We start from the raw sequence: 26,572 nt of genomic DNA on the forward strand, positions 1-26,572 counted from the left end.
AGCAGCAGCGTCCTGTCGGAACCCCAGGGAGCTCCGCCTCGTCGCTCCAATTGTCTGTCAGCGTCGGCATCCTTCCCGAAGAGAGATAGGGCGCTTGTTGCCCCGTTTTCTCCGCCCATGAATGAATGACAAAGCCACAAGAGTAGAAAGTAAGCAGGTGCAATGTCAGGCAAAGACGTGCGGGCTTACTTTGTGCCTGGAACATGAATCTCTCTACTCTGCCCCAGTTTCGGACGTGGCTGTGAACCTGGCGCGGAGAGCGTGTGTCCTCTGGTAAGTATATAATTCGTGTAAACCTTCTGAAAGTAAACATGACTAAAACGATAGCCCGGCAAGGCACGCCAAGTGGAAATCATCCCGTCGTATTTGGTTGAATGTTTTCTGATCCCCTGAATAGGACTCCCCATTGTGCTGTAGGCTACCGGACAAGACCGTTACTATTATTATTATTGTTACCTGACTAGGGTGGGTGCATATACGTGGGTGTTTGTAGCTCCCTGCTTTTCCCCGCCTCTCTAAGCAGCTCCTCCATTGGAACTACATCTCTCTCTCTCCCAGGATCAGACACACATCCATCTCAACCTAGATCCTTTCTTTCGAGACTCTTTCAACCAGCTCCCTCCACCCACCCACCCACCCCAAAATATTCAAGATGACCTCCGTGGCCAACGAGCCGCCGCCGGCCGAGAAGAGCGAGTCGTACCCTGGCGGCTGCCACTGCGGGTACATCAAGTACACCGTCGAGCTCTCCCCGCCGCTGTACGAGCGCACCGTGAACCAGTGCAACTGCTCGGCGTGCACGAGGCTGGGATACATGCTCGTTTGTGCGTTTCCGTTCTTCTCCTCTCCCCCTTCCCTCGAAAGACAGATGCCACACGTGTCCGATCTCGGGTTGTTTTGTCCTCTTTCCTTTTTTTTTATGTTTACAGGTTACAGCTCGGTCCGTCCAGAACCAAGTGCTAGCCAGCCACTTTCACCACCCATTTCTATTTCACTTTTACACCCCCAAAGCTAACCAACTACCATTCCCCAAAAATAGACCCCGAGGACAAGTTTGTGACCTGGCACAACAACAGCGAGGAGCGCGTGGCGAGATACGTCTTCAACACCAAGTCCAGAGACCACATGTTCTGCCCCAAGTGCGGCACCTCGCTCGGCATCGACTTTCGCGAGGTGCACCGCGCCAAGGAGGGCAAGCGGTACATCGGTGTTAATGTATGTTTCCTTTGTATCATTATCTTCTTCCCTTTACTCCCTCCCTTGACGACAATTTCATCTCCCCGATGTTTTTTTTTGTCATAGACTCTGCTCGTTCTGCTTTTGCAGAGGGTCTGTCTTACACATGCTGTCCTGCCAAATACTTCGATTTTGTCCACACCGGACTTTCGCCACAGCCTCTCTGCCTTCCCATGTATACTTCATTCCCCTCATCCTCCTCCCTCGGCGCACTAACACAAACCCCCCACCTTTTCCCCGGGGGAACAAACAGGTCCGCAACCTCGACAACGTGAAGCTCGACAAGCTCACCATGGGCAGCTTCGACGGTGTCACGGCGCTCGAGCCGGCGCACGACACGGCGGGCACGTGGTGGGACGAGGAGAAGCAGGAGATGCGTTGAGAGCCTTTCTCTCTCCCTGCCTCTCCCTTTCCTTTTGTTTATTGCTTTCTTTTACTTTTCTCTAGCTCACCGGTCCTCTTCGCTGCGAGGGGTGAGTGTTCTGCTTCCGCAAAAGGCCGTTCGAACAGATCAAGTCGGCTAGGGGAGGGGGAAAACAGTCACGGATGATGATGGGTATGGGGACGGGGGAAGGGCCTTGGGGCTTGGTTTGGTTTCATCAGGGAATCAGTGAGCGTGAGGCGTTGAGGAGCGTTGAGAGTTGATCGAGAGCGGCTCAGGAGAATCTGTGAATGTCACAATGGAGAGGTTCCAGAGAGCATGGTAGAGACTGCTTGCGAGATGAATTTACCCCGTCCCTTTCAACATTGAGAAATCTGAACGGGCATGTATGCAGGCAATGTGTTACACCAGGTTCCCTTCGACCACGATGATGCACGTGCGTATCTAGCTGGTAGCTGACACGTGGCTTATCGGCGGCCCTCACACGATCTGATACTTGCTGGTTGACTATAGATCTTTTCTTTCATGCTCTTAGGTACTTGCGTCTATTGCTTCTGCTTCTGCTTCTTGGCCCAGATGTTCTCCGCCGACGTGATGCAGTGCATGTTGGCGCCCAGCTTGTTCATAGTCTCCATCCACTCGTCGTATTCATCCGAGTCAAACACGATGCCGCCGCCTGGGTTTCTTCTGTCAGTAACTTGATCATCAAGGATTGAAAAAAAACTCGGACAAACAAAATGTCCAGAATAAGACTCACCAGCTTGCAGATACGCAACACCATCTTTGTACATCATCGTCCGCAGCGCAATGCACGTATCCATGGCGCCCTGCTTGGTGTTGCCCTCGGAATCCTGGCTGTTGTACCCAAAGTATCCCACGGCGCCCGCGTAGATGCCGCGCTTCTCTTTCTCAAGCTCGGCAATCAGCTCCATGGCCCGGACCTTGGGCGCGCCAGACACGGTGCCGGCAGGGAATATCGAACGGAAGGCGTCGAAGCGGGTCTGGTCCGGTCTCAGGATGCCCGAGACCTGCGAGACAAGATGCTGGACGTGGCTGAACTTCTCGACGACCATGAGCCGGTCCACGCGGGTCGTCAGCGGGTCGCACACGCGGTTCATGTCGTTGCGCGCCAGGTCCACGAGCATGACGTGCTCTGCGCGGTCCTTGAGAGACGACCGCAGCTCCGACGCCAGGCGCTCGTCGTCCTCGGCCGTCTTGCCGCGCTTCACCGTGCCTGCGATCGGGTGCGTGATGATCCGGCCCTCCTCCTCCTTGACGAGCAGCTCCGGCGAGGCGCCGATGATCTGGAAGTCCTTGCAGTCGACGTAGAACAGATACGGCGACGGGTTGACGGTCCGGAGGTGCCGATAGATGTTGAACGGGTGCAGCGAGGTTGGCCGCGCAAACCTCTGCGAGGGCACGGCCTGGATGATGTCGCCCGCTACGATGTGCTTCTTGAGCTTGGTGACGTGCGCCTCGTAGCCGGCCTGGCCAATATTGGACTTGTACTCGTGGCCGAGCTGGATCGGCTTCTGTTCCGGGTTGGGGGTCTCTGGCGAGTCGAGGACGTCGACGAGCTGCCGTATTATGGCCGAGGCCTTTTCGTACTCCGCCGCCAGGTTGGCGCTGTCCTCGGGGACGTGGAGGTATGTGATGACCTTGACGACGCCGAAAAAGCGGTCGAACGTGACAATGGTGTCGAACAGCATGAAGAGCGACTCTGGGATCTGGAGGACATCCTCCATGGGCCGCGCTGTCTTGGGCTCAAAGTACCGCACGCAGTCGTAGCCGACATAGCCAAAGGCACCACCCATCATGGGTGGCGGGTTGAGCCCGGGCACATCGGCGACGACATACTGGGCAAGCTCCTTCTCGAGCGCCGGCAGCGGATCTACCGACTCGCCATGGCCCTCGCCGGTCTTTAGGATCTTGCGCGGCCCAGCGCCGACGAAGCTGTAGCGGCCTACCCGCTCGGTGGCGGCGCTTTCGAAGAGGAAGGAGAAGTCGGACTGGGTGTGCGCGCGGACCTTGAGGTAGGCGGCCGAGGGCGTGATGAGATCGGCCGAGATCTGCGCATAGATGGGGATGAGGTTGGGCTTCTTGGGTCCCTGGCTGGGCTTCGACAGCAGCTCGCGGACCGTGTCGAGCGAGGGCAAGATGTCCTGTACAAAAACCGAGGCACGCAGGTCAGCACGAAGTCACGCTGACGGAGGGTTCGGAAAACACGAGGAGACCACTCGAGGTGTGGACAGGATGCGTACCGCTTGGTCCATGGTGTCTGAGCTGTGGACTGCTGGGCAAATAGTCCAACGAGCTGGCGGGCCGTCAAAGTCACAAAAGTTGTGGTTGCCGTTTACGTTGTGTCAAGGCTACGTACATCCAAAAAGTTGGACCCTGGATGGAGGTCGCTACTTGCAAGACGCAAGCAGTACAGCAGCTTCGTCCCGATTGTGGAAGGTGTCGTTGACTCATCCTTTGGGAGCAGGGTCCCCTGCCTCTGCCAGTCACGCATCAACCTCAATTGAACACATCTCAGCTATCTATACCTCAGTCGACACCGCCTGCTGGCTCTCACTGAAGGAATCATGCTACGTGCCATTGCCGACTTTGGCCTGTCGCTGTATCTTCCTATGCTCCCAATGGTGGTGGGGCACAGCCTGCGATTTCTCTGTGAAATAATTGCTGTTCCAGATGCCCCGCCAAAACACCACTGCCGCTCCGTCATCGGCCCCCCCGGCTCGGCTGGGATCCCAGCTTCAGTCCACATTTGGCAGGGTGCTTGCAATCACCTTTTGCTCAAGACCACGACGTACTTTGCTCAAAATTGAGCTACAGTGATATTTGTCGGTGTAAGATGATGCATGAGTATCAGGACACATTCTTTCAACATGGCTGCACGCATCATCATTCACGTGCATATGATAAGTGTCCTGACAATGGCATGGTACGTCAATACCCTCATGTCCTTGGCCAAGGACATCACAAATCGTCTATTCTGCCAGCACTGCAGCGGAAAGTCAACAGGTTTCTGCACAGTCTTGAATACCTTGGTATTTTTGGTATGGCTGTCTGTAGCATGTCTAGCTCTCCACAGCAAGTGCTTTGACGCCAACCAACTTGGCGCTCTTCCCCTTGCCTTCCGTCGTGACAACCCAATACTCGACTTTCACACTCTCCCGCGGCACCCGGTACACTTTTACATCGTTGCCCTTGCCCGCCTTGGTCACTGCGTCCACGATACTGTTGTACTGACCCCGCGTGTCCCAGTCTGACGGATCGATAATCTCGATACCAGCGTTGGACGGGTCTGGGTGGTTGATCAGGGATGCAAATTCTTCTGCATAAATGAAAAGAAGACACGTTAGCGAATCAATTGCTGCATTCTCTTCCTTCAGGACAAAAACAGCACAAATTGGGCTGCCTGGACAGGACACCCTCCCCCAGCACTTCCAAGGAACGAGTGCTTTCCTGACAAAGCCAACTCGTCCAATGCAGTGCCCGTTCCTTTTGTGGCTGTGGGAAGAACAAAACTCACCCTCATCCGGCAACCCCTTGCCACTCTCGTCCCACTCCAGATACACGGGGACAAACGGCTCGTCCGCGTCGCTCACGTAGAAGGCGTCCTTGGTCGCCTCGCGCAGCAGAGCGGGCACCTGCGCGCCGCTGTCTGTCGTCTTGAACTGGGCCATCTTGCCGCCGCCCGAGGAGGAGACCTTGGGCACGCCTTTGCTCGGGTCCTCGTTGGCCTTGTTGAGAAAGGCCATGTAATCGTCGTCGTTGCTCATGTTGGTCGGGCTGGACGTGAAGGTTCGGGATGATTTGCGTGGCTCGAGTGCTGCAGTCAGAGCTTTTCGAGATGCGAACAGCGGACCGGAAGCGAAAATCCGCAGGGGCGGTTCGGGTTGTCTGGATCGTCGTCGACGAGGTGTTAGGCCGTGGAATGTGGTGCTCTGGCTGCGATGGTGTCGTCTAGCTGCGGTCGACAGGTGGGGAAATACACTCGGAGGCAGGCAGGGCAAGAAAGATCTTGTGAACCGTGTGATATGTATCGTCTTGCCTGGAACCAGTGGCATTGAGGTGTCGCTGCGAGAGTGTGTCGGCAATGATGCTTGTACAGAGAGCTCGCCGGATGCATGCGAAACAGGGTTGTTCTGGGTGTTACATCATACAGTACAGCTCAAGCTGCCAGCTGTGGCACTCCACTCTCGGCTCCATCCGTGCAAACATTGCAGCAACCAGCACCAGCACCTGCAACTGCAAAGTCAGTCTCTAGGCATGTATTCTTCGAGGTCTTCATCCACCTGGTCTCCAAATAAATCCACTCGGCCTAAATATTTATCATGGATGCATGCTTGCGACAGCTCTCAAGTAGTAAACGCAGAGCGAGTCAAAGTAGCTGAACATAAAGGCACATTTAAAGATCACCGTCTAGCACAGGCACAACAAAAACACAAGAATTTGGTTTGGGAATCTTTTATTCTTTGTTTCATTTTCAATCCCTCATTCATGCAACTTTTGTTCATAAGCTGTAACTCAAGATGCCAATCCCTTGGACCATGCCCGTCGCAAGAGCCGAAAAGGAACCCATAAACACCGATGCAAGTACCGAGACACAAAAGGAAACGAGGGATTTCACACCCTCTAGGAGCTCTGGACAAGGTCCTTCTTGAGCGTGCCCTGGTACTGCTTCTTCTCCGCCGGGGTCTGGAAAGCACCGTGTCCAAACTCGGACGAGGTGTCGATCCACTTGAGCTGGACCTTCTCGAGGGCCTTTCTCGAGGTGTGGGTGAACATGGACTTTCTGAGGGTCATGACACGCTTCTTAGTACCAGGGATGGAGCCCTTGACCATGACGAAGTCGTTGTTGACATCGCCGTAGCGAACGAAGCCACCGAGACTGTTTTACATTGTTAGTATTTGATAGTCTCAACCAAACAAGCAAGGAATCTGGCAGTGCTTACGGAGTGATGGTCTTCTTGGTAACATCCTGCTCGGTCGAGGCGTTGGACTCGTCACCAGCCCGGCCAATACGGTAGATCTTGTGGTTGACCGAGGTACGGTGGTGGTAACCCTCCTGACCGGCACGGGCAACAGTCCACTGGACGTGGGACGGGTGCCAGGCACCGATACAAGCAACCTTGCGGAGACCCTTGTGAGTCTTGCGGGGGAGCTTCTTGGTGCCCCATCTGGCGGTGACACCGCTGAAGCCGTGGCCCTTGGTGACGGCAATGACGTCGATGACCTCGTCCTGCTCGAAGATGGTGTCGATGCTGACGGGCTTCTCGAAGAGGCCGTGGCCGAACTCGACCTTGTCGGCGACGGAGCCACCGTTGATCTGGATCTCCATGAGGTGGGCCTTCTTCTGCTTGAGAGGAGTCTTGCGGATCTGGGTGTGGGCGAGGACGCGGACGACGGTGCAGTACTTCTTGATGCGCTCGAGCTCGCGGGTGATGGAGGAGCCGCTGGACTCGGAGTGCTTCTTGGCGTACTTGGTGAAGGCCTTCTTCTTGCTCTTGTACCAGTTCTTGTAGAAGCGGCGCTTGAGCTCGTCACCCAAGTGCTCGGCCCAGACGGTGGTGAGCGAGCGCAGGCCGCGGGGGGTCTCGATGTAGCCCACAAGACCAACAACGATCATCTGCAAAAAGATGTTAGCCATAGGCACATAGCCAAGCGGGCTGCGTTGCTCGTACAGGGGGCGTGTCCACAATGGAAACAGCCTCGACAACCTCCTTCTTGTGAGACTTGGCGCCGGGTCGGTCGAGGTCGCGGACGATCGTGGTCATACCGGCCTTGTAGCCCATGGCGGCGGTGAGGTGGACAGGCTTCTTGGCGTCATCCTTGGGGAAGCTGTTGAGAGAGGACACTCAATGTCAGCGAAGGCTGCCCGCATGTCCCAACTTCCTTCGATGAAGCCTGGCTTTTTTTTTTTTTCCTTCTTCCCTTCTTGGGATATTCGCATCTTGAGAGTGGGCGCAGAACTTACGACTTGACCTTTCCGCGGTGGCGGGCGGCGCGCTTTCTGGGCAGGTACGCCAGAGAGCCGTGGCGAGGAGCCTCGTACTTACGGTGCGACATCTTGAATTGATCCTTGGTGGTGAAGGAGATCAATCGGTCGTTGGGTGCTGGGCGGGATGGGATGTCAAGTAGTAGGAAAATTCTATCCAGAGAGGGAGGCCCGTGGAAATTCCCCTAGTCGCAGAGAGGGTCGGGGGCACACACACCACCGCTCCCAGAGTTCCCACACTGCCCGCAGAATGTGCGCAAAATTGAAAATTGTGGAGTGGGCCGTCAAAAATCCAGACCCTCTTGGTTAACATAACCGAGTTGTCTTATCGCGTCTCAAGAGACACCACTGATAAGCCTGCTGAGTCAAGTATGGGTCCCCACCTCAGGCTCCCCGGCCACGACTAGCGCATGATGTTTCCTCGATCTACCCGGGTGGGCACATGGGCAGAGTCCCTGACCAAGTGTCCCCAGTGGCTGTGGAGATTGGACGCCTCGGCCGCGAGATCTCCCCAAGGCGCGCAACCTTGTCGCGGAGAAGCACATACCTGAGTATGGTCTCACTGCCACGGCATGTCCTGAGCCTCTCGATGGACTGGGGGGAAGGGCAAATTCTATGTTCTGAACTGGAATGGATTGACACAGTGGCCTCTCTTCCCAACTGCATCGCTAGATGGTGCTTTTACCACCAGAACAAGGCGTTGCTCAAGCTCCCAAACAGCACGTGGCAAGACACGACGACACAAGTTAATCAAGGCTCATGGCGTGAAGCAAATATCTGGTATGAATTGATATGATTACTAAAGAAAGCTCGGGGAAGTGGCACAGAGCCTCGTTGGTCTCATAAAATAGAAACTCTTCGGCCTCGTCCTCCGCCACCGCTGCAGTAGACTGCAGGGAGATGACACTGGGACTTGGCACTATTTTCACAGACCACGTCGTGTGGATTGCTATACACATCTTCAGAAGGACAATTGAAAGATTGCAAGGGAAATCGGGTATGCCTGGCTCCATCCTTGTCGTCTCCTACAGCCCTAAACTCCTTCACAAATAACCAACTTCAGTCGAGGCGCGGACTAGGCTGCCGAGGCCAGACCTAGGAGACGCTCTCTGTCTTGGGAGCGGGGCCAGAAAAGCCATTCGCGCCAGCATTCGAGGGCGTGGACGACTTGGCATCAGGGCCGGCGGTGTTGCTGGCGGAGGGGGGCCCTGACGTTCCAGGAGCAGCAGCGGAGGCAAGCTTCTTGTCGTCCTCGCCGCTGTCGTCATAGTCCTCGTCTACATCCATCTTCCTGGCAGCGCGCTCGGGCTCATTGGGCTGCGCAGGGGCGGAAGGTGCAGCAGGGTGCTCGCCACGAGGCCGCTCCTCCTTCGGTTGGAAGTCTTTGGCCGCCGTGTTCTGCTGGGAAGTTGGGCTGTCGTGAGCGGGACCTTGCATAGGCGGCAGCTGAGCGGGAAGCGAGTGGGCAGGCGGGTGGTGAGCAGCTTCCGAAGGGTGGTAGTTGTCATTGGCATGACGAGCTGTCTCTTCTTGCCGGCGCGGCTCCTCTGCGCGTCGCGACTCTTCAGCGCGGCGTTGTTCCTCAGCCTGACGGTGCTGCTCCTCATACCGCCGAATTTCGGGGGACCTCTGGAAGACATCCCGCGAAGGTGTCGACGGCCGTCGGTGCCTATGGTCGTCCATGCGAGCCCGGTTCTCATCGTTGGCATGCTTCTTGGGGTGCGGCTCGTCGTCCCACTCGCGGTGACGCTTAGAAGCGACCGACGATGGTCGTTCGTGCTCACGATGAAGGTCGTGGGGAGTCGCGCCCTTGGGCGGAGGACCACCCGGCTCCTGGCTGCCATGCATAGGCCCCTCCTGGTGGTGAGGGGGATATGGTGCCTGGTGCTGAGGATACGCAGATTTGGGAGAGGGCATGCGGTTGTCATGCATCGGGCGAGGTCCGTCAGCACGAGGTGAGCCGGGACGGCCGTACGGCGGGATGGTGTGAGACGGAGGAGGACCATTCGCAGGCGGGATGCTTGCAGAGGGCGCGGGTTGGTAGTTCGGGTTCGAAACTCTGGTCGGACCTTGAGCTCCGGCAGGAGGTTGCTGCTGCTGAGGAGGCTGCTGAGGCGGCAGGGGAGCCTGCTGGCCTGGGCCCGGAGCAGGAGGACCATACTGCGGCGGAGGAGGAGTTGGGCCGCGACGAATGGGACCGGGAGGGCCTTGCCCATTGCCCTCACCTGGGTATGGGCGCATCTCCTGCCGAGGGCTCGGTGGACGGTTCGCAGAGGGTGGCACAGGACCCCGCAGAGGCTCACCGCGCTGCTGATCAAACGAGTTGGGTGCCTGAGGAGGATTGAGCTCGTTAGGCCTGGGGCCCCAGCCGTTGGTTGCAGTCGGGCCAGGAGGCGGCCGATGAGCACCAGAACCAGCTTGCTGCATAGGGCCAGACCCGGTCCAGGTAGGCGCTTGCGGGCCTTGCGCGCTGTATGCATTCGGATGTACGTCCGTCGGCACAGCCTGTGGGATAGGTCCGTCTCTGTTATTCGGACCGTTTCTCAGAAGCTGGAGACGAGCCTTGATGTGCGGGTTGTTCTGGTCAAGCTCGGCTGCCCTCTGATAGGCATCAAGCGCATCAGAAATTTGGTTGTTGCAAGACTCGTACTGATGAGCAAGCCGTTAGCTTTACATTGAGCGGTGGTGAAGTCGCACACTACTGCATTGAGAAAATGGCATACCAATGTTCCAAGATCATACCACACTTCGGAGATGTATGGATTCAGGCGGATGGCGCGAGAGTATGCGTCAAGCGCATCCCTGTACTGGTTGATCTGGTAGTACAGCACACCGATCGAGCACCAGAATGTCGGATTGCGTCCGTCCCGGTAGACAGCTTGCTGGTAGGCTTCGTATGCCTTGGGGTACTTCTGCTGAGACATGTAGCAGCGTCCAAGCAAGTACCAGCTCTGAGCATCGTTGTTATCTAGTTGCGGGTCAGCACGATGTTCATCTTGGAAGCAAGGCTAGATGGTCACTTACCCGCAGCAACAGACTTTTCCAGGTACTCAATGGCGCGTTCCTGGCTCTGGAAGCTGCTGCTTTGCTGGTGGTGCAGCCAGCCAAGCTGCTGGAGGACCTTGGCATGGTTCGGATCACGCTCCAGCACGCGACTGTAGGCGCTCTTGGCGCTGTCATACTGCACGCGGTTGTCAGCATGGTATGCTTATGTCAATTTAGTGCCGTGCGTGTACTTACGTCTTTCTGCTGCTCGTGAACGTGGCCAATCTGGAACCAGATGTCTTCCTCGTTCAGAGGAGGCGGCGGCGAGTTCACAATGTATTTGAAGCACTGCCGTAAAAGTCAGATATTGCATATCAGTCAAGTCAAGAGGGAATAAAAGGAAACCATACCTCGAGCGAGGATCCATACTTGGACTGCTGCTTGTAGATGATGCCAAGTCTGAAGTAGATCTCGTTCGCCTTCTCGAAATCAGGCTGCATTTGCATCACCTGGGAAAACGCCTCTTCGGCATGATCGAGAGAGCCGTAGCGATCGTACAGAATACCAATGCCATACCACAATTTAGGCTCCTAGAGACGTATCAAGAGTTAGCAGGCGATTGCGAGGTTGGAATGTATCCATGTTTACGAACCTTTGGGTTGGGCAAGTTCACCAGCGCGTTCTGGTAGGCAGCGTAAGCCTGCTGGAGATCGTCCATCATAAGGTAAGAATGGCCTAGCACGCGGTGGTTAGTGGCCGTTGCCCAATCTTGGCAATGAAAGCAGGATACACACCAAGGCTACCCCAGACTTCGCCATTTCGCTCGTCGATTTTGAGAATGGCTTGTAGGTATTCAACCGCCTTCGGGAATTCTTCTCTGCTGCGGAGAATGAGGCTGATGGCGTTCATGGCAGGAACGGAATTGGGATTGGCGTGGAGCGCGCGCTCGTATGCACCCATCGCATCGTCTAGTTGGCCGATGAGCTCGGAGAATGATCCTGTGCGGGGAGCGACAGTCAGTAGCTGTGTTGGGCATTTCTCAAGCAGACACTGATAGACCTGGACTCACCAATTTGCATCCATAGAGCCTCGTTGACCTGAGAGATGGCGCGTGGGGAGGCGCCCGGCCACTGTCCCGGGTGCACTTGGCCCGCGAGCTGGGGTGGCGCAGGCGCACCATGGTGCTGCTGCTGCTGTTGCATCTGCATCACCATTTGCGGTGAGGGATGGTGGTTCGCCATGGTGTATCGAGTGGCCGATCGTGGTGGCAGATGGGAGGACACTGGCTGCCAGACACGGTCGGGTGGCGCGAACCACAACGGCGCTGCTACGGAAGACGCGCGCGACAGAGGTGGAGCGAGGCAACTCGTCGCACTCAGATCTTCCTCGCAAGCTGACAATGGCACGGTACACTAGCGATGAGGTACCGCAAGTGTTGATGTTGTGGCAACGGGGTCGCGTGGCTTTTGCGATCGAAGCCCAGGTGCTGACGGTTCTGTTCCGTTGGCGCGAAGCCCTAGCGAGACACGAAGGCTAGGACCAAGCACCGGCTAGGAGCGATCGCGTAACCTGCGAGGCAATGGCGGATGTTGCTGAGTCGTGTTGACCCAGGAACGGAAGAGTAATGGCGGATGGAGGAAGGCGACTGGATGCCTACCAGTACTGGGAGAGAGATGGCTGTCAACCTGGAAGGCTGGAGATGGGCGAGGAGCGAGGAGCCTGGATGGGCTGGGAGAATCGCTTACCTAGAGTCTACCCAGGCGATACCAACCCTTACCCACGCCCCACTTTTCATGAAGTGTACGCTCAGCAGTTTGGAAGCCCTGTGGCAGCCGGAGCACTGAACGCAACTTCGGGACCCCTGAAAGTGTGGATGAAGGGGGGATGGTGTCGTTGAATAAGCTGGGCGCCATGGCACTCAATTCCTCGAGTGAGTGCGCCACTTATTCTGACTATGGCTCTAGGGTGTTGTGACAACGATGGGCCTCACCCAAGATGGGGCAGGATCCACACGGTCCACTTGGCTCCACTGCTACCATCGCAGGCCCCACTCACACTCATCCCGCCGGGCCTAAAGTAAAGTCATGCCAAACATCCCCGGGCCTCCTTGGACCGGGCAGCAGCCCTGGAGGCTGCCAACAAGCGGCAAGCATCACCCATCGCTCCGAGCCGCCACCATAGTGGGCGCGCGGGCCCCAATTTGGTCGCCCCGCAGGCCCTGAAGTCTCCTTGTATCTCTCCCGTCTCGCCCCTTCAGTTCCCCCAGCTTCTACTGTACCTCCCAACCCAGGCGTGCTATTAAGGTCTGGCTGGTGCCGCGGATGTGCACCAGGACCTTTGGCCTGATTCGACAGGCAGTCGTCGAGCCTCGTGAGCTCTGGTAAGCGACATCAGTCCCCATCCACTCCAGCCAGAACCCCCTACCACGAGTCGAGACAGTTTGCTCTGGAGAAGTCTAACCTTCACTAGGGCAATTATCATCCGCGTGGCCCTCCCGGCAAAGGCGTCATTGTACTGACAGCCCCCGCAAGCCAGATCTTGGCTCGATACCATGCTGTGCAGACTTGGTGATGAAACACTGTCGCCAATCCTGGCAACGGGCCCTAGTGTGCGCTGGCTGATCAGCACACCGCATGGTACTGCGACGACTCCAGGGCTGCCTTTGGCGCAGGTGGTGGGTGTGTATGCGCGTGTGCGTGTGTGTGTGTGCCCGAAAGAGAAGGTTGCAGGGTCCCGGCAGAGGGCTGGTACCTTGTCAAGGCGGTGCAGTGATGCTCTGCCATGGGGATGGTTGAACACGTTGGCCGGCGGGTACGCTACGATGCTGTGTCACGGCTGGCTCTCTCTCGTCTGCTAGCCTGGGTTGGGTCGTGCATACCATCGGGTAGTCTCGCTGCACCCTGCCTGCGTGATGGGTGGTGGGTGGCATCTGACGCCGCAGCTATGTGGTGCAGGCGCACGCTGGTGTGCGGGAGGATATGATGCATGTAGTGGGTGGGTGGTGTGGCCGACGGGCGGTACGGACCAGGAAGGTCTGGGCGCGCTCGTCATCCCGCCCCTTCGGCTCTGCAGGCCGTGCCGGGCAGCGCAGCGCAGATTTGGGAAAACATGGAGGAACCAGCAGCGGGTGGGGGCGGGCGGGCACGCGCTGATGGACGCCCCTGCCGCCACACCCCCTGCCTCGGAGCACGCCCCTTCCCATTCCTCCTTTCTGCGTCAGCCCATCCCCCAGCCGCCAAGCAACCACCCTTTGCCGCCCCCGTGAGATCGTGACACCCATTACCTTGGAGGGCCTCTTCCTAGCTAATTATTAGGTACTTATTCAGCACAACACGAATAGCCACGGCCCGTCCAGTCTTTGATCCTCTCCATGTTCGCTGCAAATCGATGGCTGTGCAAGCAAGTGGCAGCAGTCAGCATTCTCTGACCGGGAACCTGGTGTCGTTCACCACTTCGTCACGCCGCTTCCGCTACACGGAGACGTGAGGCCTGGGGTCCCCTCCGGAGTCCAATTCAGGCCAAACTACCCTCGAGATCGTCTCCAGAGCTTCAATCTGTGATCGCGCACGAAGAAAAAAAAGCTCTCTCGCTCTCTCCCTCCCTAGGCTCATCGCTAGCTAAAGCACGACTCTCTTGAAACATCCGCTTGGCATGGGCACGGCTGCGATCGCATATGAAGGTGTGCGGCACAAGCGTCATCAGCCATGCCGATCTACGACGCGCCATGGCATGGCGCCAGATGTGGGCTGCAGAGCCGAGTCATTGCGTGCCAGCACTTGACACAAGCCTTTTGCGCCACTCGCTGCAACCACGCTTCTTTTCCAGCCAGGTCCGCATGGTGGCTCAGCTCGTGGCTTGATGCATGCCGTTTCCAGCATCTGGTGCAGTCTCAACACCAGGCGACCAGCCCACCGAGAAGGAGCCCACGATGTCAGGAGGCTCGCAATGTTGGTTATAGAAAAGGCGGCTCATGCGCTCCTTCCCGGCAATCGCCTGCCCGCCCTAGGGTGCAGCGACAAGCCAACAGAACGCCGATACTGGCTGGCGTGCCCAGCCAAGACTTTGCTCCGAACCAGGCTGACAGAGTGATAGTTGCGCGCGCTGCAGCCCCGGGGCCGGCGGCTGCGTTCGCTGCTCCCCACGGAAAAATTTACCAATCGCGTGGCACAACTGGCCGCAGGCTTGGACCAAGGACCAAGGGGCTCGGGGGCTTGCCCGGGAGTAGCGCGACGCCCTGCGAAGGGAAGCTCTACCGGGGGCCGGCGGGGGATTCTTCAAGCCGCCCTTAACGCTATTGGGGTTGGTCCCAGGCCCATTGTACGATCGGTAGTTGCTTGACACTCCCTTGAGTCTTATGGGGCCTGCGCCAAAATCTAGCAGTCAGGGGTGGCGATCACCACAAAAGCACCTGGTCCATTCTTCAAGGGTTCCCAGATTGGCTTGCTACACTTGCTGCATTAATTGCGATGCGTCTTCTTCGGGTGATTAATCAATGACAAGGATTCATACTTGCTTCTTGCCCGGGCATTCTTCAAGCCAAAACGAAGGATTAGTCGTAGTTATTGTGGATACTAGCGGCGCAGAGCGATTTGGGCCGCCAGCGCTTGTCGAGTTCATGCCGACGCGTGCGACGTGAGATGCTGCATCGCGTGCCGTAATATGTAAGTACAGCAGGGTCTTTACCAGGCTACCCGGGCCTTAATTCCTGGGCTCCAGCCCTGCCTAAATATGCGTGCAGGCATGACAGCAAACAAGGCTGCAGATTGAAGGAGCTCCGGACGCCAGAAGAGCTCCAGATGGTGATGAGCATCTCGCCTCGGCCAATCGAGGAAAGCCTACCAGCGTGCGTGCTCATCCTTCCTGGGAAAGGCAAATAACGACGTGCATACGGCCTCGATACCCGAATCGCCGACGGACGGGCGAATCTCCCCGATGTCTATAAATACAATGCGCCAGGGAGCACGCCCATACATCTGGTCCCCCGACTTCAGAGGTCTATCTTTGCCATCAACGGAATGATGCCGTGCCGTTGCGACTAGCTGATTCGGTATGGACACAAATGAGGCGCACTTGTGTTCACGCACATTCGTCCTTCACGCAAACATCGAACCGTGCGTCAGCTTGCCTGGTTCTTCACGCGCAGCGATGGCGTCAACGGACTAGAGACTTCACAGCTTTGGTAGCATCCACTTCAAAACCGTGCGCAGATATCGGAACAGCCGGGGTTGCGAGGTGGAAAGAAAGAAGTTATAGGGCTTCAATCTGCTTCCTCGGACCCCCTCCTGATCTTCACAAACAACGTTTGAGAAAGGGGGTGTTAAAATGGTGGAGCTAATATATTGATTGCAGAATTTATATAACCGGAAATATCTCTGGGCCGGCTGAGAGGTATGTGGGACTACTTCATCTAAGCATCTGTACTTCGACACTTTATCGTGATCCTCACTCGATCTCTGTTCGTGCCTGTCTGCCTGCCGCGTTGGGTATACCTTGCCTTTGCGATGCCAGGCTTCGTCCTTGAGCTGCAATCTGTGACATCCGGCACACGTGATAGCCTGGCTCTCGGTCGTTGAACTGGTTTCCTCCTGCGATCGACCCCTGTCTTCAGTTTGTCGTGTCAATCCGTCGTGCTCCTGGCGCTTTCTCTTGTGATGCGCTGTCTCTCGCGCCAGATGGCCATCCGTAGCTGGCGCAGTAGTGTTGAGTGGTTGCGGTGTGGTGTCTCCTCCCGGTGCAGGCACGTCGTCGAGCTTGACGAGATTTTTCTCACGGGACATAGTCATTTCTGGTTCCGTCGTTGGCGGACTGGTTCCCTGCTGTTGAGCCCAGGCCCCGTATCCTTGCTCAAGCTACTTATAGAGTGCGTTTTTCGTTGCATAGTACTGCTTCATCCGTCGTTTCGATTTGTAGTTCTCGGCGCAGCTTCTTGAAGCAGGGATGGCACCGTCTCTGTCTCCTACCGTGACCCCAGCCTACAAAATGTCATATATTGTTCTCGGCGTCGTGGGTGTGGCAATCGATGCATATCGGGTGGTCGTCGTCCACGACTATCTCAAGTGTGTCACATTGTCCCTGCTCATTACTCCCTGCTGGACTGGCTAGATCTGTGGCTGTAGAGGGATCTTATCTCGATTGTAGATTATCTCAGTGTCGTTATAGTGATGGGCGATGCAATGTAGTCGCGTATCTGACCCTTCGTTTGGCAGTACATACAGCATAGAAGCTTGGTATGAATCCTGGCCCGGTGTGGATTTCAAAACTCTCTGCCTGTTTACTCGTCGCAAAAGCGGATGGTGCTTGGCCATCATTACACCACCAGTAATAGCAGCGTTCACAACGCATGTTGTCGTTGCGTATTGTCGTTTGGTCGACGTGAGTGTAGAAACTCCGACCCTCAAGACCCCCACAGTCTACGCAGAACCGGGACCCGCGCGCAATGCGAATCTGTTCGGGGCTGCTGACGATTTTGTGTTTCTCTAGGACGTAGGCTGAGGGATAGAAATTGTGGCGACTGGAGTATTTGAGGCAAGCTCCACGGGCAAGAAAGCCTGGCCTGGAATGATCGGGATACACAGAGTGAGATGTGTCACCGCAATGGTGGCATGCCGCTCCTTTGGGCTCTCTGGGCGCAGCGAGACCCTGAAATGTTGCCCAGACTGCATTTGGGCTTGGCACAGACAAGTCTAACACGTCTAGGCCCTCTCGGAGCGTTCGACTCGGCTTGAAGGCGGCTGTTGGGCGCCACGGGCTATTATCACCAACAATATATAGATCGAGGTATGCCTGAAGCAGTCCTTCGAATATAAGCGGCAGCATTACGTGGTTTTCGAGCAATTTGTCGGCGCAGAGTCGGGCATTGAGGAACGAACCGACGACCCGAAAGCTCATGCCTGACTTAGGCTTGAGTGTGTTGTTATACTGTTGAGAAGCGGCAGCAGCCTTGCCTTGCCTTTGTCGCTAGGCGGCCGCGATCCGCGGTTCGGGTGTTCGTGTGTTCTCTCCTGGCCACCCAGTAGATTTGCCGAGAAGCCAGCTCAGACTGCAATACTTTTATATTGTTTCGGGCTCGCTCCCGGTTGAAGAGTGGGCGTGCTGTGAGACCGCTCCTAGTGCCCCTTCCCAGTCTCGAAACCCACATCGAAGGAATCCATTTCTGTAAGGACGTCCAGATATACGAGCCAGTTGGTATAGGTCCCACAGCCCACTGGGAGATCGAGGAAGTCGTGAGGTGTGATGCCTTCCTTACTGAGGATTTTCTTAGTGATGAACGAAATTCCGCGGATAAATTTCTCGGCGAGTGACTCCGCGGTACGACTCTCGTGGACGAGGTACAGATGGAGCCTCGGGCTGATCGCGCGCTGCCCGGCTCTCACCGACTGCCACGTTCCTTCCCACGTAAAGACCTTGGCGTAGCTGCATAGACGCTCGAGAATTGAAAAGAGGTTTCACTGAAATCGCCGTATGTCGTTATCGTTTTGTGGATACTCAGCGGGACATGTTCTGCTGGTCTTAAGAACCTATACGAGCATACAGGCGTCAGGTGGGCTGCAGCCCTGGTCTATATAACATCCGGGTCGTCTAGCAGTAAAGGACAGCTCCGGAGGAACCCCTTAAGTAATTATCTGGATCTAAAGAGTCTGGTTGGATGGATTAGAAGACATTCGTACAGACTGAAATCGGAACAACTTACTGTCTAGAGGCTCCGATGTGTTTCCCTCAGGCTCTGAACCCTTTTCGTCGGGCTGGTCATTCTTGCCAGGCAAATCGAACCCTGTGCCCAAGCGCTCGCCATCCACGCGCCACGTTTTCTCCTGTGCGAAGAGACGATCACCATGTTCCCCTCCAACTACGCTCTCAGAGATGTTTTCTTCGTAGCCTTCGTAGCCTTCGTCGCCGCGTCTGGAGTCTTGTTCCTAGCGAACGACTTTGTCAGACGTCTCGAGGTCGAAAGCCAACAAGCACTCCCTGCTTGGATAACGTGCTCGATGTCGCCAGGGCACGGCTCGCATAATCAACAGCCCAAGGCGAACTATCGCAGAACACTGTGTAGTCGCGATCTTGTGTACAGGACGCGGTGTGGGAGTGACTGCTGCTTTGGCAATGATCGCCATGTAGAGGTGGTAGAGGTGGTAGAGGTGGTAGAGGTGGTAGAGGTGGTAGAGGTAGTAGAGGTGGGCAGAGAAGGGCAGAGACCCCTACAGCCAATTTCTCAAGCTGTTAACATTCTGGTACAGCTTATACATTCCAGCTGGCTATATCGCTGGCCTGAGCATCTCGCTTCAAACGGTCTTTGAGAGGGTAGAGAGGAGCCGAAGACCTATCTAGAGTCACTATGAACGGAGGTCTAGTAGAGGAGCATCTGCGAAAGGATGCGAGAGTCCTAGACTTGGATCTCAGATAGTGCTAGCTCGTAGATAAAATATATGAGAATGTGACCCTGTGCCCTTCCACTGAATCCCTTTCAAGTACATCGGTGCACCGCTCAGTCAGTTCAGGGCGGCCCAGGCGAGGTTTGCTCCCCCAAGTGGCTGCTGTGAAGCCATTCACGCTCATGATCATCGACCACGAGATGAGCCAATCCACTGATTTTGACACGCAGCAACGCGCAACGGGCCACATGTGGGAGAGAAGACTTCTGAAGCATATTCGCATGCACAAATGATATAATGTGAAAAGGTCAGGCACAGGAAGGGTATACTGCACGGTATCTATTTCGTCTAAAACGAAACCACGCAGGCTGAAGATAACGGAGACTGGAAGCTTGTCCGCTATCTCTGCAAAACCCAGACGAGGTTGTCGATTCGTCCCGACTTCAAGTTCACCGCGTGGTGGAAAGCTTCTTCGCCCGCAGGTAGTTTCGCCCGTCATTGGAATTACGAAGCTCACGCGCCGACCCGATCTGCCGACTATAATATAATTCATCATCCACTGAAAGCAGACGCTCATGAACTGCTACTGCTGCTCTTATCGCTCGACTCCTGGTCCGGGTTGTAGCTTGTCTCACCCAGGAGTGACCCGCTTGGCTGGGACGTCATGGCCGTCTGGGCGCTCGCTTGTGGCTGCGTGTGCACAGTAGGGCCGGCTGTCTGGCTCGGCGGCTGAGAATGACTGCGGTTGCTGCCACCGGCGGCCGTCGCGGCGTGGAGTCTCTGGTCCAGCGCCTTGAGCGCGAGCGCGCGCCGCCTTTCGGCCTCGGCGCGCACTCCCCCAGGAGGGTTCCGGGGCATGAATGAGTTGCCGCCCTGCGACGCCGCGCTGACCTCAGCAGCGGAGAAAGGCGTGCATATCCTCAGCGCTACTAGCACGTTGAAAACCTGGTCTGCGATAGCTCCAACAAAGGGCTTGGCGGGACCTGGAAAGAACTCGACAAACGCAAAGGTTTCGCTGGCGTCGCCCCTCAACGAGCTTGGTTGTGACGAGTCGAGGTCGGGGAAGACAGTCTTGTAAAATCGAAGGTATGTCCAGCTTGTCAGGAAGCCAAAAACTGCCGACACAAAGTTTATACTCGAGTAGAGTGGTGTCAGAGAGAGGACGAAGAGGACGCCAAGGTAGACGAGGGGAAATCGTGGGACGCGCATCGACAAGACACCACGGAATAGAGTGACCGTATGCGCGGGTACGAGCTGGCTGAAGGCAACGAGGAACGCAACCTGAAGAGGGATCGTGCCGGCGATGACGGAGAACCTGTGGGCGCAAAAGCACATTCATGAGTATGGAAACACCACATGTTGAAACGTTGCGGGACACGATCCAGACTTACCTCCAGCTGACATTGCCAGTTATGGTCGAGAAGAGTAGTGTGACCAAGAAACACAAAAAGTTTGGTATCAGAGAGACGACGACGAGGAACTTGGCAAACTCCCTCGAAGACCAGGCTCTCTCAAGATACCGCCCTCCATGGAAGAGGGTGAGGGCCGCTGCGGCGAGGGTCAGGATGTTGCTCTCGACGAGTGTCGTAGTTACGAAAGTCCACGGGTATATCAGCGAGTGCGCGGGCACAAGCGTGAGCCAAGGCACGACGACCGAGGCGCTAGACGTGCGCTGGCGATAGCGGATGGCGGCATTGAAGACGGACTGGAGGAGAAGGGCTCCGAGGAGGATTCTGGTGACGGGAGGGATGTTGACCCGCATGGTTGCGGCCGAGACGCTGCGGACCGCGCGGCAGGCGAGCGAGGGTCGGTGGTCAGCGTCTTTGTCGCCGAAGGGCCACAGTGGTCGAGGAGGCTTTCGCGGGGCGTCTGGGGCAGCAGGTGTGCGTTGGATGTGACGAGCATCGCAAGTTGACACATTCAGGGTTGGAGCTCCAAGGCGTGCATGTGGCCCGAGCTTGAAACGGGCAGCTGCCGACCGACTTGTCCTCTCGAGCTACCTAGCTCTAGCCCCCCTGTCAGCCCTGCCTTCTTGCCTCCCTGTGTGTGTCTGCCTACCCGCCCTGCCCGCGCCTCTGTAGGTTCGACAGGCTTCTCCCCCAGTGCTCAACAAAAGACTGTGCCGCAGGCAGGTTTCCTTGGTCCTGATCAGAACCTCTGTATCTCCTGCCGGCTCCACGAAGATCTCTGGGTGCTGGCATAAGGCACGTTAGGCAGTCTTGTCTGCTATTATGTAAGCACCGAGGCTCAGAGCAAGACTCCATACTACAACGTTAACAACAAGACCGCGCAGAAGCCTATACCTGGGCAGGCTCTAAGGCATGGGTCCAAGAGCAGCCCAAATTCTGCCATTGTCAAACAGGGCCTCGATCAACCTCAGGCAAAGCAGACCAGGCCGGGCACATTTGCTGTTTGATGCTGCCGTGGAGAGTCGAGCATTGTGGTGGACAATGGACTGTCACGATGTGCACTAGGCTCCAAATGGCAAGCTCAGCAGCAGGGTGATCACCGGGGGGCCGAACCCTGACGACTGCCAGCTCTCCTCTGCCCTCACAATGCCGCGAGCCTCGACGGGAGAGGCACCACTGACTTGCCGCGAGCTGGACCAGGACCTGCGCAGATTCGTGGGAAGGACACGGCGGGACTCTGTGCAGGCGTGTTGACGTACTGCGCAAGCCGAGACTGAGTGGGACAGGAGCCGGCCAGAGCCGGCCAAGAGCAGCCGCCGCTTGTCGTCCCCAGCCAACGCCCACAAATGCCAGCAGGCTGTCGAATGACGAACCACATTGAGCCTCGCACCTATCAGGACCCCTGCCCGCACATCGCGGTTCAAGCACCGCGCCCGGCCCACCTGCACACCTATTACCCATACCCCGGAAATAGGGACTGTCCTGGCCTGGGTCGCAACACTGGCTGCCATCGTCCTTGCCCTTTTCAGCACATCTCACGATGCCGGTCCGAGTCAGGCGTAGCTGGGCTTTGCACGATACACGGCCTCAACCAAGCCGCACTGCTTGTGATGCGACATATTTTCTGGCCATCCGCGCGGAAGCGTCCGCGTCATCGCGTAGAGGTGCTCTGGTGACTGCATACCGGCGTCTACGTCGAATTTTCCTTGAGAGGGGGACGATTGTGTGGGCGGCGTGCGTATTACCTCCTGGTCACCAGGTTTCAAAAACATGTGCCATGCTGCCCCACATGGAAGGCTAGCGTGCGTCGAGATCTGGCCTGGCCACACACAAAAGAGTTGGAGCTGTTGCCAGCTCAGAGGTGAGAGTGAGGACGGCTTGGCTTAGCGATGGCGATGAGTCCTGCCACTAAAGGACTAGGCAATATTGTCAATCCCAAGGGACGCTGCCGGTACGCTCTCAACCTACCGGGGTTACCGTGAGTGGTCAATGGTGAAGACTGGCTGGTCTGAGCACCAGATCATGGACGCGGGGGCGACCTAACATTAATCGGAGAATTGAATACTCTGCGCCGGTGCCGTGGCTGGAAGCGTGGCAGTCGTGGTCCTGTACAACACTTGCTTTTGCGTGGTTGAACCGCCGTGGTGCTCTGGTGAGCTGGCTGGCGGGATAGGGAGCAGACCCTTGTCGTCTAAACACAATCCGCCGCGACGATGCTGATCATACCCACCAGGGGTTCGCCTCAAGGGCCAGGACAGGACAGATGCACCGCATGGGCATTGTGCTTGGCGAACGGCAGTGACCACGATGGTGCCGAGTCGCAGCAGCGGCTGCTGGCGGCCTGTTTGTAGTCAGAGACCGAGTACCGGGGAGGACCTCCGCCATCTGGGACGGGCGGCGACAGCAGCGGAGGCGATTATGGCAAGGGACTCGATCCGAGGTGCCAAGGTGGCTCTGCCCATTGAGGGCATGCACGCACCCTTTCAAGGTTTGAGAGGAGATGTGGATGAGGACGACGTGCCTGGCAGCTGGTGCAGGAAAAGTGGGTGTGGCGTGGCCGCTCCGTGGGCATGGGTGGGCCCGGCCGCTGGGGGGGCGGCGCTGCTTGCTGTTGGCTTCCCTAGCCCAGGCCGATACCCAGCTGGCCCTTTGATTGACGGGCGACTAAGGCAGCGTAAGGCAAGTAAGTGCGTCCTGCGGCGTAGCCTGGCACGAGCGGACGAGACAGGCTCACGCGCATCGACCCGACCGGGACTGGGGACGGCACAAGGTCCACCTAGAATCTCGTTCTCCATCACCTTCCTCCCATCCATGCCGCCGGCCCTGGGTGTATTTTCTCTTTCCTGTCCTCATCACCGGCTTCGTCGTCGCCAGCCCTGCTCTGCGCGCCTGCCGCCTACGCCTCCTCTCGCCCCGGCCCGTCTGCCACGCCTCCTCTGCCTGCTTCTTACGCGCCCACCGCCGCCTTCGAGCGCCTGCAGCCACCATGAAGGAGTACCTCGACTCGGACAGGGTCAACTTTCTGATTTGGAGGTACGTTTCCGCCCCCTCGTGCCTTGCGACATCACCACCCGCCGTCGCCGCCGTCACCACGGCGACTCTGTGCCCTCAGACGCGTCGTCGAGCTCCTCTCTCGGGGCCCTGCCTGCCACCATCTCTCTGGCCTTGCTGCGTGACCTCACTAACGACTCTTCCCCGGGCAGGTATCTGATAGAAGGAAGTAGGTGTTTGAGGCCCTCCCCGCCCTGCCAGGCCAGCCGGCTCCGCGGGCTACACGCGAGCGGCGGCATGCTCGCCCACGGCGTGCCTATGCGCATTGACTGCAACTGGTGTTTCTCGCCTGCCCTCCTCGGCAGCGCTGGCCGCATGCATTGTCGTCCTTGCCATCTGGCCTGGCCCGCTGAGCCGAGTGGCTCTCGTCTTGTGCCCGGCATGCTGACCCTGATCGCCAGACTACCGCGAGACCGCCGTCAAGTTCCAGAAGGAGTGGCACGTCCAGGAGCCTCATCGCGAGCTCGAATTTGCCCGCCATGTCCAGAGCCACGCATTGGTCAATGTCTTGAACAAGGGGCTCGTCTACAACTCGCTGGAGCGAGAGCACGCACTGGCGCAGGCGCAGGCGCACGCTCAAGCCCACCAGGTACGTTAGCCTCTCCAAACCCGCCTGCCCCCATTCGATGAAACCTGCAACCTGCACCCTGCATCATTGCTGGTGCCAGTCTTCCCGCCCCGGCCGCCACGCCCTTTTGCTCCGTATACTTACCTGCCCACGCGCCACTATGCCGCAATTTCGCGCCGACGCACAATGCCGCCCCCATGCGAACTCAACTCGGGCCCTTCCCCATTGACGGCCGGCCAACCAACTGACAATCGAAAAGCAGACATCGCCAAGTGCAGGATCAAAAGATGCACAGCCGTCCACTGAGCCAGTGGGCATTTTCGGCCCTCTGTCCGTGCAGCCTCCCAACTTCCAGCAGCCCCCGCAGCGTCTTCAAGCGCAGCCACAGCCACAACACCAACTGCCGCCGCCACAACAGCAACAAACGCCCACCCCTGCTACTGGGGACGTGCCTGAGCATGGCGAAGAGATTGACACGTCTGGTCCAAACGCAATTAACGCGCCTGCTGATACAGACACGGCCAGGAAACGGCAGCTGGACAGGCAGCCGCAGTCTGGTCTGGTCAATGGATCGCCCGCAAAGCGGCCCCGTCTGAGTAATGGGTACGAGAATGGGGCGGATGCACCAGCCGTTACCACCCCGATGGAGTTGGATGGACAAAACGGGGACAGCCATGCTTACCCATCACCCCTGGAGGCCGCCGAGCCTGCACCAACGCCCACGCCTCGAACTGACGGCCCCGAGCAAAGCACCCAGATTGACAAAGTCAAGGAATTGGCGCCAAGAACGACTTTCGTCTCATTGGGACCATCTGACGACTTGCCCGGCTCGTCCCCTGTTCAGTCGGTGTCCACAACCAGCAGCGAAAACGCGCCAGTGCTCCTGCATTGCCAGTGGAATCCCCGAGATCCCACCATCTTGGCGGCTGCCGGTACCGATGCGCTAGCCCGGATTTGGACAGTTTCGCGTGGAACCAACCCCGACCCATCGTCAGGTCACGTGAATGGCCTCGGCGTCGACTCTCAATTTCACAGCCTTGTTGACGATGATATTCCATCCAAGGCCACAGCCACGGCAATGGCTTGGAACTCGGATGGCACCGTCATTGCTGTTGCGACAGACTCGGATACCAAGGGCCGTCTCACGCTATGGAGTGCAGATGGCCGCCACCTTGACCACTTCGAGGTTCCTGAACCTCCGATCATCAAGATACGCTGGAATCCCACCAGCGCTGCCATGCTCGGCATCGCACCTGACAACGGCGGCACACTCGTCACTGTCTTCAGATCGGGAGACTCGAATACGGTTTCGTACACTTTACCTGCCCATAATCTGGACTCGGATCCCCTCGATGCTGCCTGGACAAGCGAGTCTGATTTCCTCCTCTGTGGCGGTGAAATGCTCATCCTCTTCAAGTGCACCGATACGGAGATCGTCGAGGTCAAGAAGTACAAGACACGGGAACACGACAGCCTGACTCAAGTCCAATTCGACTGGAGATCTTCCTTGGCCGCAACTTGCAGCGAAAAGGGATACGTTGACGTGAGTTATGCCTCGTTGCAAATAAAGGACTTTTGGATCATGTGCTGACAGGAGCAGATCTGGGACGCAAACGGCAAACGTCGTGAGATCGAAGCACACTACAATGCAGTTACGGCGATAGCATGGCAACCACTTTCGGGCCCAATGCCGACGACTGGTGAACGACTTCTGGCTTCAGGTGGCGAGGACGGTGTCATATGCATATGGAACGCGCTGGCCCCAAGTGGCAAATCCATGTGCTCCATGACCATGGGCCTGCCTATTGTAGCACTCGCCTTTACACCAGATGGTGCCTTCATCGCTGGGGCCACGAATGAAAGGATCTTGATCTGGAAGGTTGGGGAACACAGCATACCACGGGCAAGCTGGAGTAGAACACCACATCCCGGATGGCTTAGCCCACGTGCAAACTCGGAATCCGATGAGGAAGACGAGCACTGCCTGGGATGGGATTCAACCGGCAACAAGCTTGCTTATGGTGTCAACAGCAGGGTAAGTCACACCGTTGTCGCCAATGTGTAGGACCAGACGCTAACTGCCGATCAGCTGGCCGTCATTGACTTCCGGTGATTGCATCCACCTCCCAGATTTGCAATGTCAACTCAAACGGTAGGCAATACCTGCCGGGCCGTGTGTCTGGCGCCAGGTCACTGCATACCGAACAGTTCATTCTCCTCGTCAAGCAGGGATGCATGTCGAAAGGCTATGCCGTACCGAATGGCCCACTGTCGACACCCGCTGCACAAAGTGTAAGCTGCGGATGGAAGGCGCGATTTAGCTACCACACCATGCGATGTAGCCTGCATGGCGCAGCACGACTACGATACGGCCTAAGGCATGGCCCTGTTTTGAGTGTTGCAAGCTTCCCGGATCGAGCAGGCTTTGACCAAAGCAGCAGTTCACTGGAAAGTGAACACGACGGCAGCCAAGAACAAACACAACGCGTTTTGTCCTACGGAAAAGAGACAAGTAAGCCCGGAGAGCGTGGTTCGGGGCACCATGCGGCGGGCTCTTCTATGTACCGA

The 26,572-nt window shown here is 57.1% G+C and overlaps 9 protein-coding genes across 9 annotated transcripts; 2 read left to right on the plus strand and 7 right to left on the minus strand.

Annotated features, from left to right (window-relative positions):
• Window positions 1-652: 652 nt before the first annotated feature.
• Window positions 653-1,618, plus strand: B0I36DRAFT_370946 (Mss4-like protein; the record flags this gene model as incomplete). Its single annotated transcript, XM_046159965.1, has 3 exons — window positions 653-824; window positions 1,040-1,215; window positions 1,490-1,618. The coding sequence occupies 3 exons, from the start codon at window positions 653-655 to the stop codon at window positions 1,616-1,618; spliced, it is 477 nt and encodes a 158-aa protein (XP_046018192.1).
• A 545-nt stretch (window positions 1,619-2,163) lies between these two features.
• On the minus strand, window positions 2,164-3,891 carry B0I36DRAFT_357483 (anthranilate synthase component 1; the record flags this gene model as incomplete). Its single annotated transcript, XM_046157804.1, has 3 exons — window positions 2,164-2,294; window positions 2,376-3,780; window positions 3,880-3,891. 3 exons carry the CDS (start codon window positions 3,889-3,891, stop codon window positions 2,164-2,166), a joined length of 1,548 nt encoding a protein of 515 aa, XP_046018193.1.
• Window positions 3,892-4,698: 807 nt separating this feature from the next.
• On the minus strand, window positions 4,699-5,403 carry B0I36DRAFT_234417 (uncharacterized protein; the record flags this gene model as incomplete). Its single annotated transcript, XM_046149307.1, has 2 exons — window positions 4,699-4,955; window positions 5,154-5,403. The coding sequence occupies 2 exons, from the start codon at window positions 5,401-5,403 to the stop codon at window positions 4,699-4,701; spliced, it is 507 nt and encodes a 168-aa protein (XP_046018194.1).
• An 856-nt stretch (window positions 5,404-6,259) lies between these two features.
• B0I36DRAFT_357485 (ribosomal protein L3-domain-containing protein) lies at window positions 6,260-7,693 on the minus strand (the record flags this gene model as incomplete). Its single annotated transcript, XM_046157805.1, has 4 exons — window positions 6,260-6,515; window positions 6,580-7,253; window positions 7,309-7,465; window positions 7,602-7,693. 4 exons carry the CDS (start codon window positions 7,691-7,693, stop codon window positions 6,260-6,262), a joined length of 1,179 nt encoding a protein of 392 aa, XP_046018195.1.
• Window positions 7,694-8,384: 691 nt separating this feature from the next.
• Window positions 8,385-12,303, minus strand: B0I36DRAFT_310028 (uncharacterized protein). The gene is made up of 8 exons (XM_046152208.1): window positions 11,677-12,303; window positions 11,402-11,605; window positions 11,260-11,342; window positions 11,018-11,197; window positions 10,863-10,955; window positions 10,647-10,803; window positions 10,346-10,590; window positions 8,385-10,271 (listed from the first exon to the last, which is right to left on the minus strand). Exons 1-8 carry the CDS (start codon window positions 11,846-11,848, stop codon window positions 8,718-8,720), a joined length of 2,688 nt encoding a protein of 895 aa, XP_046018196.1. The 5' UTR covers window positions 11,849-12,303; the 3' UTR covers window positions 8,385-8,717.
• A 3,702-nt stretch (window positions 12,304-16,005) lies between these two features.
• B0I36DRAFT_343932 (uncharacterized protein) lies at window positions 16,006-16,390 on the minus strand (the record flags this gene model as incomplete). Its single annotated transcript, XM_046156208.1, has 2 exons — window positions 16,006-16,014; window positions 16,097-16,390. 2 exons carry the CDS (start codon window positions 16,388-16,390, stop codon window positions 16,006-16,008), a joined length of 303 nt encoding a protein of 100 aa, XP_046018197.1.
• A 185-nt stretch (window positions 16,391-16,575) lies between these two features.
• B0I36DRAFT_6266 (uncharacterized protein) lies at window positions 16,576-17,604 on the minus strand. The gene has a single exon (XM_046163114.1). It carries the CDS (start codon window positions 17,493-17,495, stop codon window positions 16,761-16,763), a length of 735 nt encoding a protein of 244 aa, XP_046018198.1. The 5' UTR covers window positions 17,496-17,604; the 3' UTR covers window positions 16,576-16,760.
• Window positions 17,605-19,549: 1,945 nt separating this feature from the next.
• On the minus strand, window positions 19,550-20,738 carry B0I36DRAFT_234501 (eukaryotic integral membrane protein-domain-containing protein; the record flags this gene model as incomplete). Its single annotated transcript, XM_046149321.1, has 2 exons — window positions 19,550-20,291; window positions 20,368-20,738. The coding sequence occupies 2 exons, from the start codon at window positions 20,736-20,738 to the stop codon at window positions 19,550-19,552; spliced, it is 1,113 nt and encodes a 370-aa protein (XP_046018199.1).
• Window positions 20,739-23,183: 2,445 nt separating this feature from the next.
• On the plus strand, window positions 23,184-26,345 carry B0I36DRAFT_6284 (lish protein). The gene is made up of 6 exons (XM_046163116.1): window positions 23,184-23,418; window positions 23,589-23,605; window positions 23,838-24,025; window positions 24,267-25,547; window positions 25,605-26,039; window positions 26,094-26,345. Exons 1-6 carry the CDS (start codon window positions 23,372-23,374, stop codon window positions 26,115-26,117), a joined length of 1,992 nt encoding a protein of 663 aa, XP_046018200.1. The 5' UTR covers window positions 23,184-23,371; the 3' UTR covers window positions 26,118-26,345.
• The last annotated feature ends 227 nt before the right edge of the window (window positions 26,346-26,572 follow it).

Source organism: Microdochium trichocladiopsis (assembly GCF_020744255.1).
Source record: "Microdochium trichocladiopsis strain MPI-CAGE-CH-0230 chromosome Unknown B0I36scaffold_1, whole genome shotgun sequence".
Classification (NCBI taxonomy): domain Eukaryota; kingdom Fungi; phylum Ascomycota; class Sordariomycetes; order Xylariales; family Microdochiaceae; genus Microdochium; species Microdochium trichocladiopsis.

Bases quoted from the DNA above. Each gene is read 5' to 3' on its own strand.
- B0I36DRAFT_310028 (XM_046152208.1), bottom strand. From the start codon at position 11,848: ATGGCGAACCACCATCCCTCACCGCAAATGGTGATGCAGATGCAACAG. The intron at 10,804-10,862 runs GTAAGTACACGC...AACCGCGTGCAG, and splicing joins TTCACGAGCAGCAGAAAGAC to TATGACAGCGCCAAGAGCGC. The intron at 10,591-10,646 runs GTAAGTGACCAT...ACCCGCAACTAG, and splicing joins GGAAAAGTCTGTTGCTGCGG to ATAACAACGATGCTCAGAGC.
- B0I36DRAFT_6266 (XM_046163114.1), bottom strand. From the start codon at position 17,495: ATGAGCTTTCGGGTCGTCGGTTCGTTCCTCAATGCCCGACTCTGCGCC.
- B0I36DRAFT_6284 (XM_046163116.1), top strand. From the start codon at position 23,372: ATGAAGGAGTACCTCGACTCGGACAGGGTCAACTTTCTGATTTGGAG. The intron at 24,026-24,266 runs GTACGTTAGCCT...ATCGAAAAGCAG, and splicing joins CGCACGCTCAAGCCCACCAG to ACATCGCCAAGTGCAGGATC. The intron at 26,040-26,093 runs GTAAGTCACACC...ACTGCCGATCAG, and splicing joins CTTATGGTGTCAACAGCAGG to CTGGCCGTCATTGACTTCCG.